Here is a 14060-nt window from a genome sequence, read left to right as displayed (position 1 = left end):
TGGGACTCTCCACATTACAAAACTGAGTTGGATCTGTATAGGCTAATGACACAGTTTCTTTGCTATAAGATTTTTAAAATTTCTGAAGGTTCATGCTTTTTGAACTGAAAAATGTCCTAAAATTACGACTACTCTGGAGTTAGTATTGCATACATAGAGCCTATTATCTAGAGGAGTTCTCTATATGATTGAAGACATGTTCGAGTGTTTTTACTATGTCATCATAAATTCTCTTTCATAAAAAAACTAAATACCATATCACTTGTATACGTAGAGGAATATGACTGGCTAAAAGATGGCTGCTCTGTCCCCTGCAGTCATGTACCAATAACAGGTAAATAATAATTCTCCTGATTAACTTGAGGTAAACAGAGTCTTGAATTTTACCTGCCTGGAAGTCAGCCGTTGAGTGGAGAGAGCGGGTAGTAGCTCCTGATTCCATGAATGCACTGAGTCATTACGTTGAAGAAATGGCCATCTGTTGTGGCTACATATGCATACAAGCTCCTGCGTCATTTTGAATTGATTTGGAATAATCACAAAGTACGTATTCATAAAGAACATATGCTTATTACGAGTCAACACAACAAAGTATTTAGACCCCAGGATCAAGCTGGCAAACTTGGATTGTGTTTGGTTTCAATTAAATGTTGGGAAATTCTTCAAATTGCATAGTTTTAAAATTCCTTAAGATTTGGATTTTTTTAATGTTCTTATATTCTACATGTGGAAGACTCAGAATATTTTTAAATAATATTTTTTCTTGCTTATGTTATACATATTACATATAATGTACATATATATGTGTATATATAGATAGCTAGATAGATAAATATAGAGAGAGCGAGGTATGATAATCTCATTATAGAGATTTTGCAGTGGAGTTTTTTTCTTTTAATTACTATCTCTTGGTTTACTGGAGTCAGCTATTGTATCTTAATACATATTAATATAAAATGAATATATGGTGTTACTGCAACTCCCTTGGGCCGTAACCTAGAATGGAACAGTAGCCTGTATAACCGAGGCATATTAAACATGTTACTGGTGCATACATTGTCATTGCCAGACTCAGTTCCCCACCTTTCTTCTACCATTTTTTTATATTCTCCTCCCTCAGACAGGTGACTGCTGGGATGGGGAGGCGATTATCTGTTTATGGTCCTAGACTTGAGGGAGCCAAACAAAGAGTTGAAGGCTTTCCTGGTTTAACTACTGACCTGATTGTTATTCTTGGAATCAACTGGATGTTCTTTCCTTGAAATGCATGAATAGTTTGAGCTCTGATCGAGCTCAAATGAGGGATTAAACAGCCATAAGAAAAATTTTCTGTGTTAGCTTATGACTCAGTCAAAGGGATCCATAATTTTCATCATAACGTATGTGGTTTGCTGCCATATGAATTGTGGTACTGATAGAGGTCTTTGTAAAGTTGTTGAATTATTGCAATAATTCAAAATTCTGAACCAATTTATTGCATAGCTGTCAGTGAGGCAGAGTGTAGTTTTTAGACAAAATGAGACAGAAATTTGTAGTTTTCTCATAGTTAGATTATATAGGCTAAAAAGCAAATAAACTTCATTTTTGAAAATCTCTTCACCTTTTCATATACTCCAAATATGAAGGCTAACCTTGTTTTTAGTTTCTGCTGACAGATCTAAAACAGTGTGCTGCTGCTGTGCCTTTTTATTTCAGCAGGTAATAAAGTTATTGCTGTGGTGTTTTCAAATCAAGATGAATAAAATGCCATGGTAATGCGTAGGATATAAACTTCAATATGCAAAATTTGCAGTTTCATTGCTGAAATGATTCTTCTTATTTCAGCACTTTAGGCCACAGGAAAGAGCCGTGTCATTGAGATTAAATACTGTAATTCCACAGGTCTTGCAGTTAAAAAAAGTGAATCTCTACCACACAGGGATTAAAAGACAAAGTAAGCTGTTTAATATGAAGAGTGGCATATTTAGCATCAGAATTTTCTCCTGCCCCAATTAAATTTTTGTTCAAGAAACTCAAGTTATTGGTATTTATTCTAGTATTAGTGCAATTGTATATTTTGATAATATTCTTGATCGATAATGTGTATTCAAATTTATATATATGTGTACTTTTTATTTTTAAAAAAATATTTAATTGATCTGATTTGACTAAAAGACAAAAGAGAATTGTTATATAGGTTTGTAGCTGTGCTTTTTTACAAGCTGTATAAATAATTTGATGCCACTTGGTCACTAAGCAATTGCTTAGAAAGTATTCTTTTGTTCCAGTCAACTAACTTCTTTAATTAAATAGTAACATTTTGTAGGTGCTGTGTATCAATGTCAGAGCAAATGGCTAGCTCCATGGTTGAAAGCATGAGGTGGTAAATCTTGCATTTTAAGGACTTAATTTCAGCATCTGAAAATAAATAAATAAATAAATAAATAAATAAATAAATAAATAAATAGACAAAACTTTACTATTGCTGTCTCCAAATGATGGTTCTTACATTTCCTTGTGTGGCATTGGTAGAATTATGTAGGTCATGTTTTCTTAGAGTGGCATGGGTAACTTTTTGTGGGGGGGGGATTGTTGAGGCAGTCATTTACACTAATACAATATTATTGAACTTTGTCAGGCACTGTAACAAATGCTGAGAATGCACTGATGAGACATTTTTGTGAGTGCATTACAAATTTTGCTGGAAAACAGAGACAAAAGAAAAGGCAAAGCCACTCCTGGTCTCACAGTTCCCTAATCGTTGCTGTTAGCTTTTTGGTGCATTTCCTTCTGGTGGTAGTTGTTGGTTTTGTTTTTGCTTTCCCTAGGGATGCACTTTTACCTTTTAATTTTTTAATTTAATTTAATTTTATTTTGAGGAAGATTAGCCCTGAGCTAACTGCTGCCAATCCTCCTCTTTTTGCTGCGGAAGACTGGCCCTGAGCTAACATCTGTGCGCATCTTCCTTTACCACACTTTTTAAAATGAAAGCTGCAATAATCTTAAACTTTCAAATGTGCCCTGATGTTTGTTGTATAATTTTCACAACTTGAGTTCTTGAAGTTTGTGTATAATTATTTTGAATAGATATACCATAAAGTGCATCACCATTTTCCTATTGTTGAACATTTTGATTGTTTAATTTTTTGCACTTCTGAACAAAAATTATCTCCTTATAAGTAAATTCCTAGAAGTGGGATTATTTCGGTTTTGAACACATTTTTATTTCTTGATATATATTGATGGATTGTTTTCCAAAAACGTTATTGGTTCACTTCCTATGAGCAGACTGCGTACTCAAATGCCCATTTGACTGTACCTCATTGGCCGTGGTCAAGCCTGTGTGAATGTGGATAAAGATCACCTGTTCAGGGTTTGTAGCCTCTTCCTCAAAATTCTGCTCCAATACTTTTATGAGAAATGGAATTGTAAGTGATGTAATTTTGGGTGAGCATAAGCCCAGGATTGCTGAAGAGAAATTATTTTTAACATGGTTGTGGTGTTTCTCCAAAGGAGCCTCTTGGTGTTTTGAACTGGAGAATTCTTCACTGTGTGGGATGACCTGTGCATTTTAGGATCTTAAGTACTCCTGGGCCCAGCCCAGTGAAAGCCAGTAGCATTCCTCAGTCATAAGAACAACTGCCCTCAGTGGAGAACAACTGGGAGGGGGCACAGAAACTGTTGTTTAGCTGGATATAATTAATGCTGATAAAAATATGTAGTATAAACAAACATATTTCATTAAATGAGGGTTTTGTTATTCAATTGCAGTGTTTTTTTTTGTTTTTTTTTTTTTACCTACTTCCAGCTGTGGAATCATGTATGCTTATTTCATGGTTCTCAGAGTTTTTTGAGTGAAATATTCTGAGCTGGGGTAATGGGGCACAGTGCACTTTCCAGAGACAACCATGACTATATGCTAACACCCGTCTAGCATTCCATGGAGCTGATACTAGGTAACAATAACTCCTTTTGATCGATACTTGGTCTAGGTGCTGGCATAGGAGCCTTGGGTTCGACAAAATCCAAACTTTGTGGTGTCATATCATTAACTTTAGCTGACCAGTTCAAGCTTGTGAGCCACCTGAATGATAGGATTTGAAAAAGCTATCTACCGACTGGATTGTTGGATTTAAAAAGGAATTTTAGTATATTAAATTTAAAAATTCTTTGACTTAAAACAATCTGTCAATGCACAAATGTGTGAACATAATTAAAATAGTAATTTATCTGAAAGATAATTTATAGAATTTACTGACTGCCTCATTGATATGAGCAAAAATTATGAGATAGTAGCTAGACAGAGGGAAGGGAGAGGTATTCGATGCCTATGGAATTTGTTAGGACTGGAAATCTGAAATATCAGAAAAATAGAGTGAAAAATCATGAAAGAACTATTATTCTTTTAATAAATATATTTGCATTACAGTTTATAAGATGTGGGTGCAAGAGAAACCTTGTTAAATAAGTCTAAAAATTTTCAAGTGTGTACTTCATGTTTTAACATGTAAGGAAAAGTGAAACAAATTACCTTGTCATACATGCAATATTAAATGTCCAAAGAAAATGCTTCTAGTTATCTATAACCTGCTTTCTGTTTCTTATGGGAGGAAAAGCCATCTCCCTATTCATCAGTGTTACTGTTTCAATTTTCTTGAAACCCTCAAGTACCGTTAAACTATACCGTTATCCTTTTGAGGCGTAATTTAAAATCATTTAAAATTATTATAGGGCAGCTGATAAATAAATACTTGCATCATTTGGTACACTGAGGTCATCCTTCCAGCTTTCAGTCTCTACTGTCTACTCCCCTTTACTTCAGCTTTCAATAGGTGATGAGGAAGAAAATTAAACATGAAGCATGAAGTAGAGAATCTTCTTTTTTAACTGAAACTGGATCAAAATTTTAATGATGGAAACAATAAATAAAATACTGATTTTGAGGTGATCCATTCATTTAAGTAAAAAAATAAAAAATAAGAAAATATCTATCTCTAAGGCAAATATTCTAATAGAGATTTTCACAGGAGTTTAGATATGGCAAGGGAGCATTGACTACTGTAGACATTTGAGTACTAATTTGCATCATCTGTATTTTCATTTCATTTTGCAAAAAATAAATAGAAGAAAGAAGACAATGTAGATAAATTATTAGCTCTTTGATAATTTCCACTGCTCTGAATCTTGCTAGGAAACTTGATGAGAAGTATTTTCTGCTCACAAGCTTCCTACCAACTGGAGAAAAGGTGGAGCTGAGATGTCTCCCAGGTGGAAGAATGAGATCACGGTCTGTGTCTGTGGGAGGCTGAAAAATGGTCCCTAAGATTTCAGGTCCTAATGCCTGGAACCCATGACTGTCACCTTCTCTGGAAAATGGTCTTTGTGGGGTGATTTTTAGGGGTCTTGAGATGGGGAGAGCATCTTGGATTATCCATGTGGGCCCTGGATGCAATTGCAAGTGTCCTTATAAGTAGAGGGCAGAGGGAGATTTGACTACAGATAGAAGAGGAGAAGGCAGTGTGAGCAATGAGGTAGAGATTGCAGTGATGTGGCCAGAAGCCAAGGAAGATTGGCAGCCAGCAGATGTTGGAAAAGCAAAGAACTGATTCTCCGCTAGAACTTTTGGAGGAATGGGCTGCTGCCTTGATTTCAACCCAGTGATGCTGATTTTCAACATCTGGCCTCTAGAACTTTGACGGAATAAATATGTGTTGTCTTAAGCCACAAAGTTTGTGGTAATTTGTTACAGCAGCCATAGGAGACAAAAGTAATATCATTGCCTGCTTCTCTAGTGGGGAGGTTGATCTCGAGATACTTTGTGTCAAAGACTCTTTGACAAACACATAAAACAATTTGGAAGGAGCTGGGATCGAGTTGCATTTAGTTTGTTTAGGTGGAAAGCTGAATGTAGCAGTGTCGTTACCTTGATGTTTTCTTTGTTAACTGACTTCTCTGGCTTTGTGGCTTCTATTTCTGATTTTGCATTTTATTAATTAACTGAATTTTAATAAATGACACATATGTTTGTAGAAAAGCAGTGTAACAGGAATAGTTGGGTGAGAATATGCTTTTGTAATGGCTTATCTTGATTTCAAGACACTTGAAAATTATTTGAAATAAAAAGCAAATAAAGCAATGTGAATGTATAATTGCAATTTTATAATAGGTTTAGCTCTAGAATAATGAATGTAAGTCATTAATTGAAAGTTAATTGGTAACATTGGCAAAGTTTATCTTGTACTTTGGGGATTGTACGCTTCAGTTGATACCTAGTGTACAACCGGGATTTATTTGCACCACACCTCTGAGTCTGAGAGTGTATTAAGTTATGAAGAATATTAATATTGCTGCAAAACAATTACTTGTTCATTTGCTAACTGATTAAAATTCATGCATAATTTATTGAAATGAATAGAGATTTTATAAATAAGCCTCCTTGTTCTCAAGGGCCTAAAAACAAAATACATATGCTAATATGAGGCTACTTTTTACCTCCAACATAAAAAATTTAATACGTAGTGATATATTAGTCTCATTAATGGTAGATTTCACTTCTTCTAATCATGCTGTTTATCAAGATATATGCTTCTGAGCCTCTCTGAACATTGGCACGGCTGCAGATTTGAGCTATGGCTTTGGTTCCTGGGCTGCCCCTCTTGTTCGCTTGACCACAGCAAGTGAGATGTGAGGCTGCTCGGAGTGGAGTGGCGCCCTTCTCTGGACTGAAAACCTCATGGCATCAAGCTCGTACATGAAACACTGGTGTTGAATATTAATTTTCAGTTTTAAAATTTGTGTGCTTTCTGGCAAAAACAAAACAAAATAGATCAAAAGTAGGGCTTGTTGACATATTTAGAAATGTAAAGTCTTTTAAAATTCTGAAAATAATGCCTAGTTTACCAATGAAGAAATTGTAACACCAAGGAAAGTTTACCTGGCTATCAGCATATGCATTTTTTGAAACCAAATCTCCTGACTTCAAATTTCATTTTCTTTTACATGTCATATCCTTAAGAATAGAAATGAAATAAAAAACACTATGCTTTACTTTTTCACTTGTTTCTAATACTACATTTTGCTGTAGCTCCCACCCCTTTCTCCCTCCCATCTTTTGCTCTCTTCTTGGGTTTTCTCTTCATTTTCTGTGGCAATGATATGCAGAGTTTGATGGGTAAGATTTAGCCTTCACTAATATGGGCTTTTAGGTCAGGTTTCAGAATACCTATAAATTTATAGATTAACCAAGTTTTGTTATTTATAATTCATTTGGCAAATTGTTCCATCATGTTAAATATCAGACCTCTTCAGAGTATTGTTCAGCTATAATGTGAGGCATCGCTGCTCTAGGCGAGAACCCCAGTAAGCTGTGAATTTAGCAACATTTCCTACTTAAATTAGTCAGTATATGAGCCATCTGGAATGAAAACAAACATTGCACATCTGAGGCAACTCAGTTTATTCGCGAAATACAGACTGCTTCTTAAAATATGTTCAGCATTTAGATAGTCTAGGAAGACATTTGCATTTTTTCTATCATGCTCATTTCTCTATTCAGTTTCATTTTAGTTTAAGGTTTAAAAAATGTATCTACTTTCTCTTTTCCTCTGTCTACCTAAACTTTTGTAAACTTGGAATATAAAAGATGTTAGGCTAGTTGGTGAAATTTCATGCTATGAAATGTCTAATTCTGTTTGTCTTTAGCTGATAAATGAAAATTCTAAACTATTTTTGGTTTTATTTCAGCTTTTTCTTCTTGAGTGGCTTCTCAAGTGAAGTCAGTTGTGGCATTGAAATAGTTCACCCTCTACACAATTTGACTATAAATTGTTGAAACAATTTTCAAACTATAAGGAACAGATTTTGTAGTTAAAGTTTATAAATCAGGTGTTAAGAACTACTTTTCAAAAGAAATAGGAATAATCACAAACATAAACAGTTTATATAGCACACATTATCTTATTCAAGCTTAGTTTTGTTTTCACTTTAAACATGAGTGTAGGGAAACACAAGTTCATACGATTCTACCAATAGCTGGTGTGAAAGCTATTGCCATAATGAGCTCTGATTAATGATGGGAATAACTTATATTCTTCAAATGATTTTGGATAGAAAAATAGTGTTACTCACTAGATACTCTCCCCCCATCTGTTATTCTTTATCACAGTATGTGGTTTTTTTTTTAATATAACTCTCAATTTAAAATAATGAATTTGTTGATTTATGGTTCCTCTGTCTCCCTTGCCATATTAAATGAATACTCAATGTGTAGAACAGCCTAGCCATTAGTAGTCACTCAATAAATATTTGTCACATGAACTTTGGAGGAAAATTCTTGAAAATGACTTTAGCTTGTAGAGATCTCGGCCAGCTCGGCTCATCCCTTACGGCAGAGATATTTGTAACTCAGGGGTACATAATGTGGAAACTATACTTTGAAACAATCAAGGTTTAAGAGCGAATCCTGGGCTACAATGGAGAACCTTTGCTTCACTTACACCTATATCAGAAGGTAAAACCTATCTATGGGGTTTTTTGCATTGTTTCTTATGACAAGCATGCATTATCATTAAAAGAGAGAATCCAGTTTGAAAGCTCTTGGCTGTCTGTTCTTACCTCCCCTGTGTCTGCATCTTCTCCACTCTATCCCTACCTGGGGTGAGGCTGAAGGGGGGATTGTGGAGTTGCATCTAATAGTTTTTCTTTATATAATTTACTTTGACTCTTAAAAAAAAACCTTTTAAAACAATTTTTGGGCAGTTATCACTTTATTAAAGATTAACACTCTCCTTTAAAGTCTGTTGGCTTCCCAGAGAAGTGTTCTTGTAGATGTTCAAACAACACTCCGCCTGATCACAATGTACCAATTAGAACTTTTTCACGACACAGCCTTGCCCGTGGACAGACCATAAGGACAGAGCTAGAGCTGTGGAGTCCTTCATAAAGCCCAGGATCAAATTTCAGCTACAGTGTTGTTAAGGAGGAAAAAAGGGCTCTGATTCATCATTCATCATTCCCATAAGTTCAAATATTGAAATAATGTTTCCCAAAATTTCTTTCAAGCAAAATATCTAAGCTATCTAACGTTAAATTGCTGCACACCTTTGATATTTGAGTTTAATATTTGATGCATTGCCTTCTCACATGCCACTCCCAAAAGCCAATGATACATCATGATTTGCGATTTTGCCTTGGTGAAAATGTCAACTTCCTATTCCCAGAGGTGGGTGTATGGAAACAAGTCAGCACCTGGCATCAACTTCGGAGTTCTGCTTTGCTGTGCCTTCCTCCTTATCTCATCTGCAGGAACTCTGCAGAAGTAAAAAGCAAAGCAAAAGCAAAAACACCAGTTGGCCATCTTTCATGAATGAAATAAGGAGTTACAGCAATATTCATCAATTTGAAGATTTGTAGAGGTCTTAGGACCTCAAGGATGTCAAAGATCAACTGTACTCTGTTAATAGCTATCCATGTCTAAATATTTTCTCATTATTTCCTTTGGTTACTGTTCCTGCACAATTTTATCTCCTGGAGAGGCAGGTTTTAAATAAAAGAAATCTGTGGTAAAAGGGTCATATCCCATCTGGGAAAGTGTTTGCTCTTTAAAAGTACAGTTGTCAGACCACTCATGTCCTACTTTTCTTTTAAGTATTTATTATGTACTCCTAAATAAATTATTCATTAAACTTTCAGGCTTTGAGAGACATTAATGTATCTATGTACTATAGTCTTTTGGATTTTTAACTAATTAGATTGCGCATTCGTCTCTCCTAGAACCACCAAGACCCATTGCTCCTCCCCAGCTGCTCGGTGTGGGGCCTACATATTTGCTGATTCAGCTAAATGCCAACTCCATCATTGGCGATGGTCCCATTATCCTGAAAGAAGTGGAGTACCGAATGACGTCAGGATCCTGGACAGAAACCCATGCAGTCAATGCTCCCACTTATAAATTATGGCATTTGGATCCGGATACTGAATATGAGATCCGTGTTCTACTTACAAGACCTGGTGAAGGTGGAACAGGGCTCCCAGGACCTCCGCTAATCACCAGAACCAAATGTGCAGGTAAGACTGGCTAGCAGGCCGCTCTGCCTGGTGAAGGAATCTAGTATAAGATGTACAATATACGCACAATTCTAAAAGTTCTAATTTTTGCTACATGATATATTCACACTATTCCAAGAGTTCCAGTGAATTTGGTAAGTCATAGCCTTGATTATGTCATAATTTAACTCATTTAAGAGCCATGTGACTGTTTTTCCATTATTGTTCAGTATTATTATGAGTCCATATCTTTTCTCTCATGGTAATTTTGCTCAGCTTGCTTGTACTAAGTGCAAAATCTCTGAGAGATGCAGGTGAAAGGATTATTGAGGGACAAAAACCTTGCAGTTCAAGCAAATTCTGAATACCTTTCTGCTACGTGGAAATTGTCTTCCTCGATAATTTTGTTCTAGTCAGTGCAGAGGCCGTATCTGATAATATAGACGAGAAAAGTTACCCTGGAGCAAGCCTCTATGAGATAACTCATCTCTCAGAAAATCCTGTTGTTGGAGAGTAAATGAGCAGCTTGACAGCCAGCTGTATAGGACGAGAGGTTTTCCTATGTTTTTAAGCCTTGTTACTGCCCTCCCCATGCCGGACACAGAGGGCTGAAAATAATAGTGTCTGGAAAAATCACAAAAAAAAGAATAAAAAGTGAAATAAAAGGTGCTATATAAACATACATCCTAGTTCCTTATTGTACTCTGCTGTCATAATGGGAGAAATTGTTAGCTATTTGTTAAAAGCCACTGAACAGTTATTAGAGTGCTTTTTTTTTAGTGCACTGTTTATTTTAGTATTGAAAATAGTTTAATTTTTAGTTTAGTTGAAAGAGACATTTTCTTATCCATCAAGCGTTATGTTGAAATATCTGCAGAGCTAGCACATGGCTCTGTGCATCTTGAACATTTAATGACGTACGTTCTGAAAATTGAAAACTAAGACTGTGGGGATCATTGAAAATGTAAATGCCTATAAATATCTTCAGTTTCTTGAACATCTCTTTAGCATATATAGTATTCTGGGGCTATCCACCAAGAGTTCTGATCTAAAATCAAAGCACAACCTATTCAATTACCAGATACACTATAATCCTTAAATATTTTTAAGTCCAGCTCAATTTTTAGATATATCAAGTGTGCCTATTGAAAGATGTTCACTAGGAAGTCTAACCGCTCGCTCGGTCGTCTAAGACTTAGACAGTGTACTGATTTGCTTGGTGTCGTGCATTGATCCTATGGCTGAAAAGCACTCTAACCTAGAAGGCATTGCGTAAATTTCCACAACTCAGCTAATTCACAGTTTGCTTTTTAAATTTTCTGTACTGCTGAGTCCTTTCCTTTTAGGTAATGTGACACATTATTCTTACTGGAGTAGATGAACTTTCTGAGAGAGAAACAAGTTGACTCCACAGCTTCAACGAGTCAAAGAAATAATTTAAAGCAGAGACAGTGTAGAAACTGGAAGTCACTCACTCTGTCTTCCAAAATTAATATCCCCTGCTAACAGAAAAAGGTGGTCAGTGAGTCTGTTTTACTGGGGATATTGCTGACATATGTTTCCGAATAAATTTAGCTTTCTTTCTACATTTAATCTTTGTAAGGTATAAGCAAATTAAAATGACATATGGTAATTTACTGTTCCAGTGGTCTTCCTCCTGACTTCCCAAAAAGGTGCTCAAACTTTTTATTTTTTTCCTAGTGAGGAAGGTTGGCCCTGAACTATCATCTGTGCCAATCTTCCTCTATTTTGCATGTGGGATGCTGCCCCAGCATGGCTTGATGAGTGATGTGTAGGTCTGCACCCAGGATCTGAACCTGTGAACCCCAGGCTGCTGAAGCATAACTTGTGAAGTTAACCACTGTGCCACCAGGCCGGTCCCCAAACTTTATTCTTTTAAATATCTCATCTTCCTTTTTTTTTTTTTTTTTTTTTTGAGGAAGATTAGCCCTGAGCTAACTACTGCCAATCCTCCTCTTTTTGCTGAGGAAGGCTGACCCTGAGCTAACATCTGTGCTCATCTTCCTCTACTTTATATGTGGGATGCCTACCACAGCATGGCTTTCCAAGCGATGCCATGTCTGTACCTGGGATCCGAACCGGTGAACCCCAGGCCACTGAGAAGCAGAACGTGCCAACTTAACCGCTGTGCCCCCGGGCCGGCCCCTACCTTTTTATTTTTCAGTTTCATCAGAATACACCATTTAAAGTTAGCAGTCCCAAACAATGTATTCTTAATAGAATGTAATTTTTGTTTAACCTAGGAATTATGTGAAATTGGTCATTGGTGTGAGGCCCAATGGAGATCTGAAGTGAATGAGATTAGGTTTTAAAGCTAGTTATGCTATATTAAGTGGATGAAAACAACATGTTAATGAGCATTGATTTATCCCCCTCAAATGCTTGAGTTCTGAATGTATATTGAACTGCGGTAAGTAAAGATATGACTATAAAGTGCTTTGAGGTATTTTATTTTGAGAATAACCTTATCTGTGTGGGAGGGGCTAGAGTAAAAATAACTTACACTCATAGCTGCTTTCAAATTTATAATGTCTTGACATTTTGGAATTATGTTGGTCTTTTTTTCTGATTCTTTATTTGAGAAACATTTAATTTGTGGACTCTGTGGCATAAAATGCTGTGAGGTTCACTCGTAGCTTTACTTCCAGCTGTAGAAAGTTTATTTGTTTCTAAAATTATCTTTCACGTGTCGTCTTTGTCACATATGTTTATTAATTTATTAATGTTCTCATAAGGTGTGTTTGGTGGGGGTTTTTGTGGTAAAACAAAAGTGCTTATAGACTAAATTTTTAAGTACATTGTAGATTTAAGAGAAACTGTGGTTATTGTTTTATTATTTATTTATATTGTATTTATTTTTAATCAATCTCTGAAAAGCAGAAGTTGACTATGAGATCCTTCAGCCTTTACCAGCACATCCCTGGGCTCAGCCTGAGGTCCTCTAACAGCAAAGTAGCACACAACTTAATGCTAGCTATGATGTTAGCTGATATTTAGTACAGATTTCAAAAGCCTAATAATTCTTCATATTCTGGGGAAATGACTTCTTTGAGACCCCACACATAACCTTTGGAGAAGTTCCCATGTAACCGTGTTAAGTTGTGCAAGCTCTGCATACTGGTTTTACAGGTGGCACTGAATACTGGTTCCATACAAAGACTGGGAGAATGCCACGCCGTAGTTGTAGTGTTTTACCGTTAATACCGTCAGATTGAATGAATGTTGATTATTTTGAAATAGCTATTTTAATACACCCTGCATGTTACACCACCAGAGGAACGATTTTTGACTACTAAGTGCCAAAGAGTAAATCAGTATTCACTGTGTTAAAAATTTCGTCTTAATGGATTTAAGCCTTTGAAATCCTTTTTTTTTTGAGGGAGATTAGCCCTGAGCTAACATCCGCCGCCAGTCCTCCTCTTTTTGCTGAGGAAGACTATCCCTAAACTAACATCTGTGCCCATCTTCCTCTACTTTATGTCTGGGACGCCTGCCACAGCATGGCTTGCCAAGTAGTGTGTAGGTCCACACCCGGGATCCCAACCAGCGAACCCCGGGCCACCTAGACAGAGCACGCAAACTTAACCACGATGCCACTGAGCAGTCCCCAAACCTTTGACATTTTATTTCTGGCAATAGTAAACTGTTTTCTTGGTGGAAATCTGTCAATAAATAATTTTACAGCAAGTCAATTAAATGGCTTTTCTTATGTGTATTAAGAGTAAATTTTACATTTTCAAATGCAAATGTAGATTTCCATAGTTAAGTATTGATTAATACTGCTTTATAATCAGCATATGAAGTGGATCTATCTTGATATTTTATTTTCACAACAATTCTGTGAGTTAGATGTATTCTTATCCCAGTTTTATAGCTGGTGAATCGAAGACTCAGGAAACACAAAACAGTGACTTATCTAGTATCAGACAGATGGCCAGCGGGGTCTCATACCCATTGTCTGGTGCTTGAAAAGCGTGAATTATAACCCCTCTTTCTCCCACTATAGGTGATGTTTT

The 14060-nt window shown here is 36.1% G+C and overlaps 1 protein-coding gene across 13 annotated transcripts in view; it reads left to right on the top strand.

Moving 5' to 3' along the window:
- Nucleotides 1-14060, top strand: part of PTPRK (protein tyrosine phosphatase receptor type K) — a 503656-nt gene that overhangs the window by 296258 nt on the left and 193338 nt on the right. For all 13 annotated transcript variants that reach the window (XM_008524381.2, XM_008524380.2, XM_008524376.2 and 10 more), the window contains exon 7: nt 9751-10044. In XM_008524381.2, coding sequence (XP_008522603.1) covers nt 9751-10044 — 294 coding nt within the window. The remainder of the gene's footprint in view (nt 1-9750; nt 10045-14060) is intronic.

Source organism: Equus przewalskii, chromosome 9 (assembly GCF_037783145.1).
Source record: "Equus przewalskii isolate Varuska chromosome 9, EquPr2, whole genome shotgun sequence".
In the NCBI taxonomy this organism is placed as follows: domain Eukaryota; kingdom Metazoa; phylum Chordata; class Mammalia; order Perissodactyla; family Equidae; genus Equus; species Equus przewalskii.
Note: the sequence above shows the minus strand (reverse complement) of the source record. Positions and strands in the feature narration are given on the sequence as shown.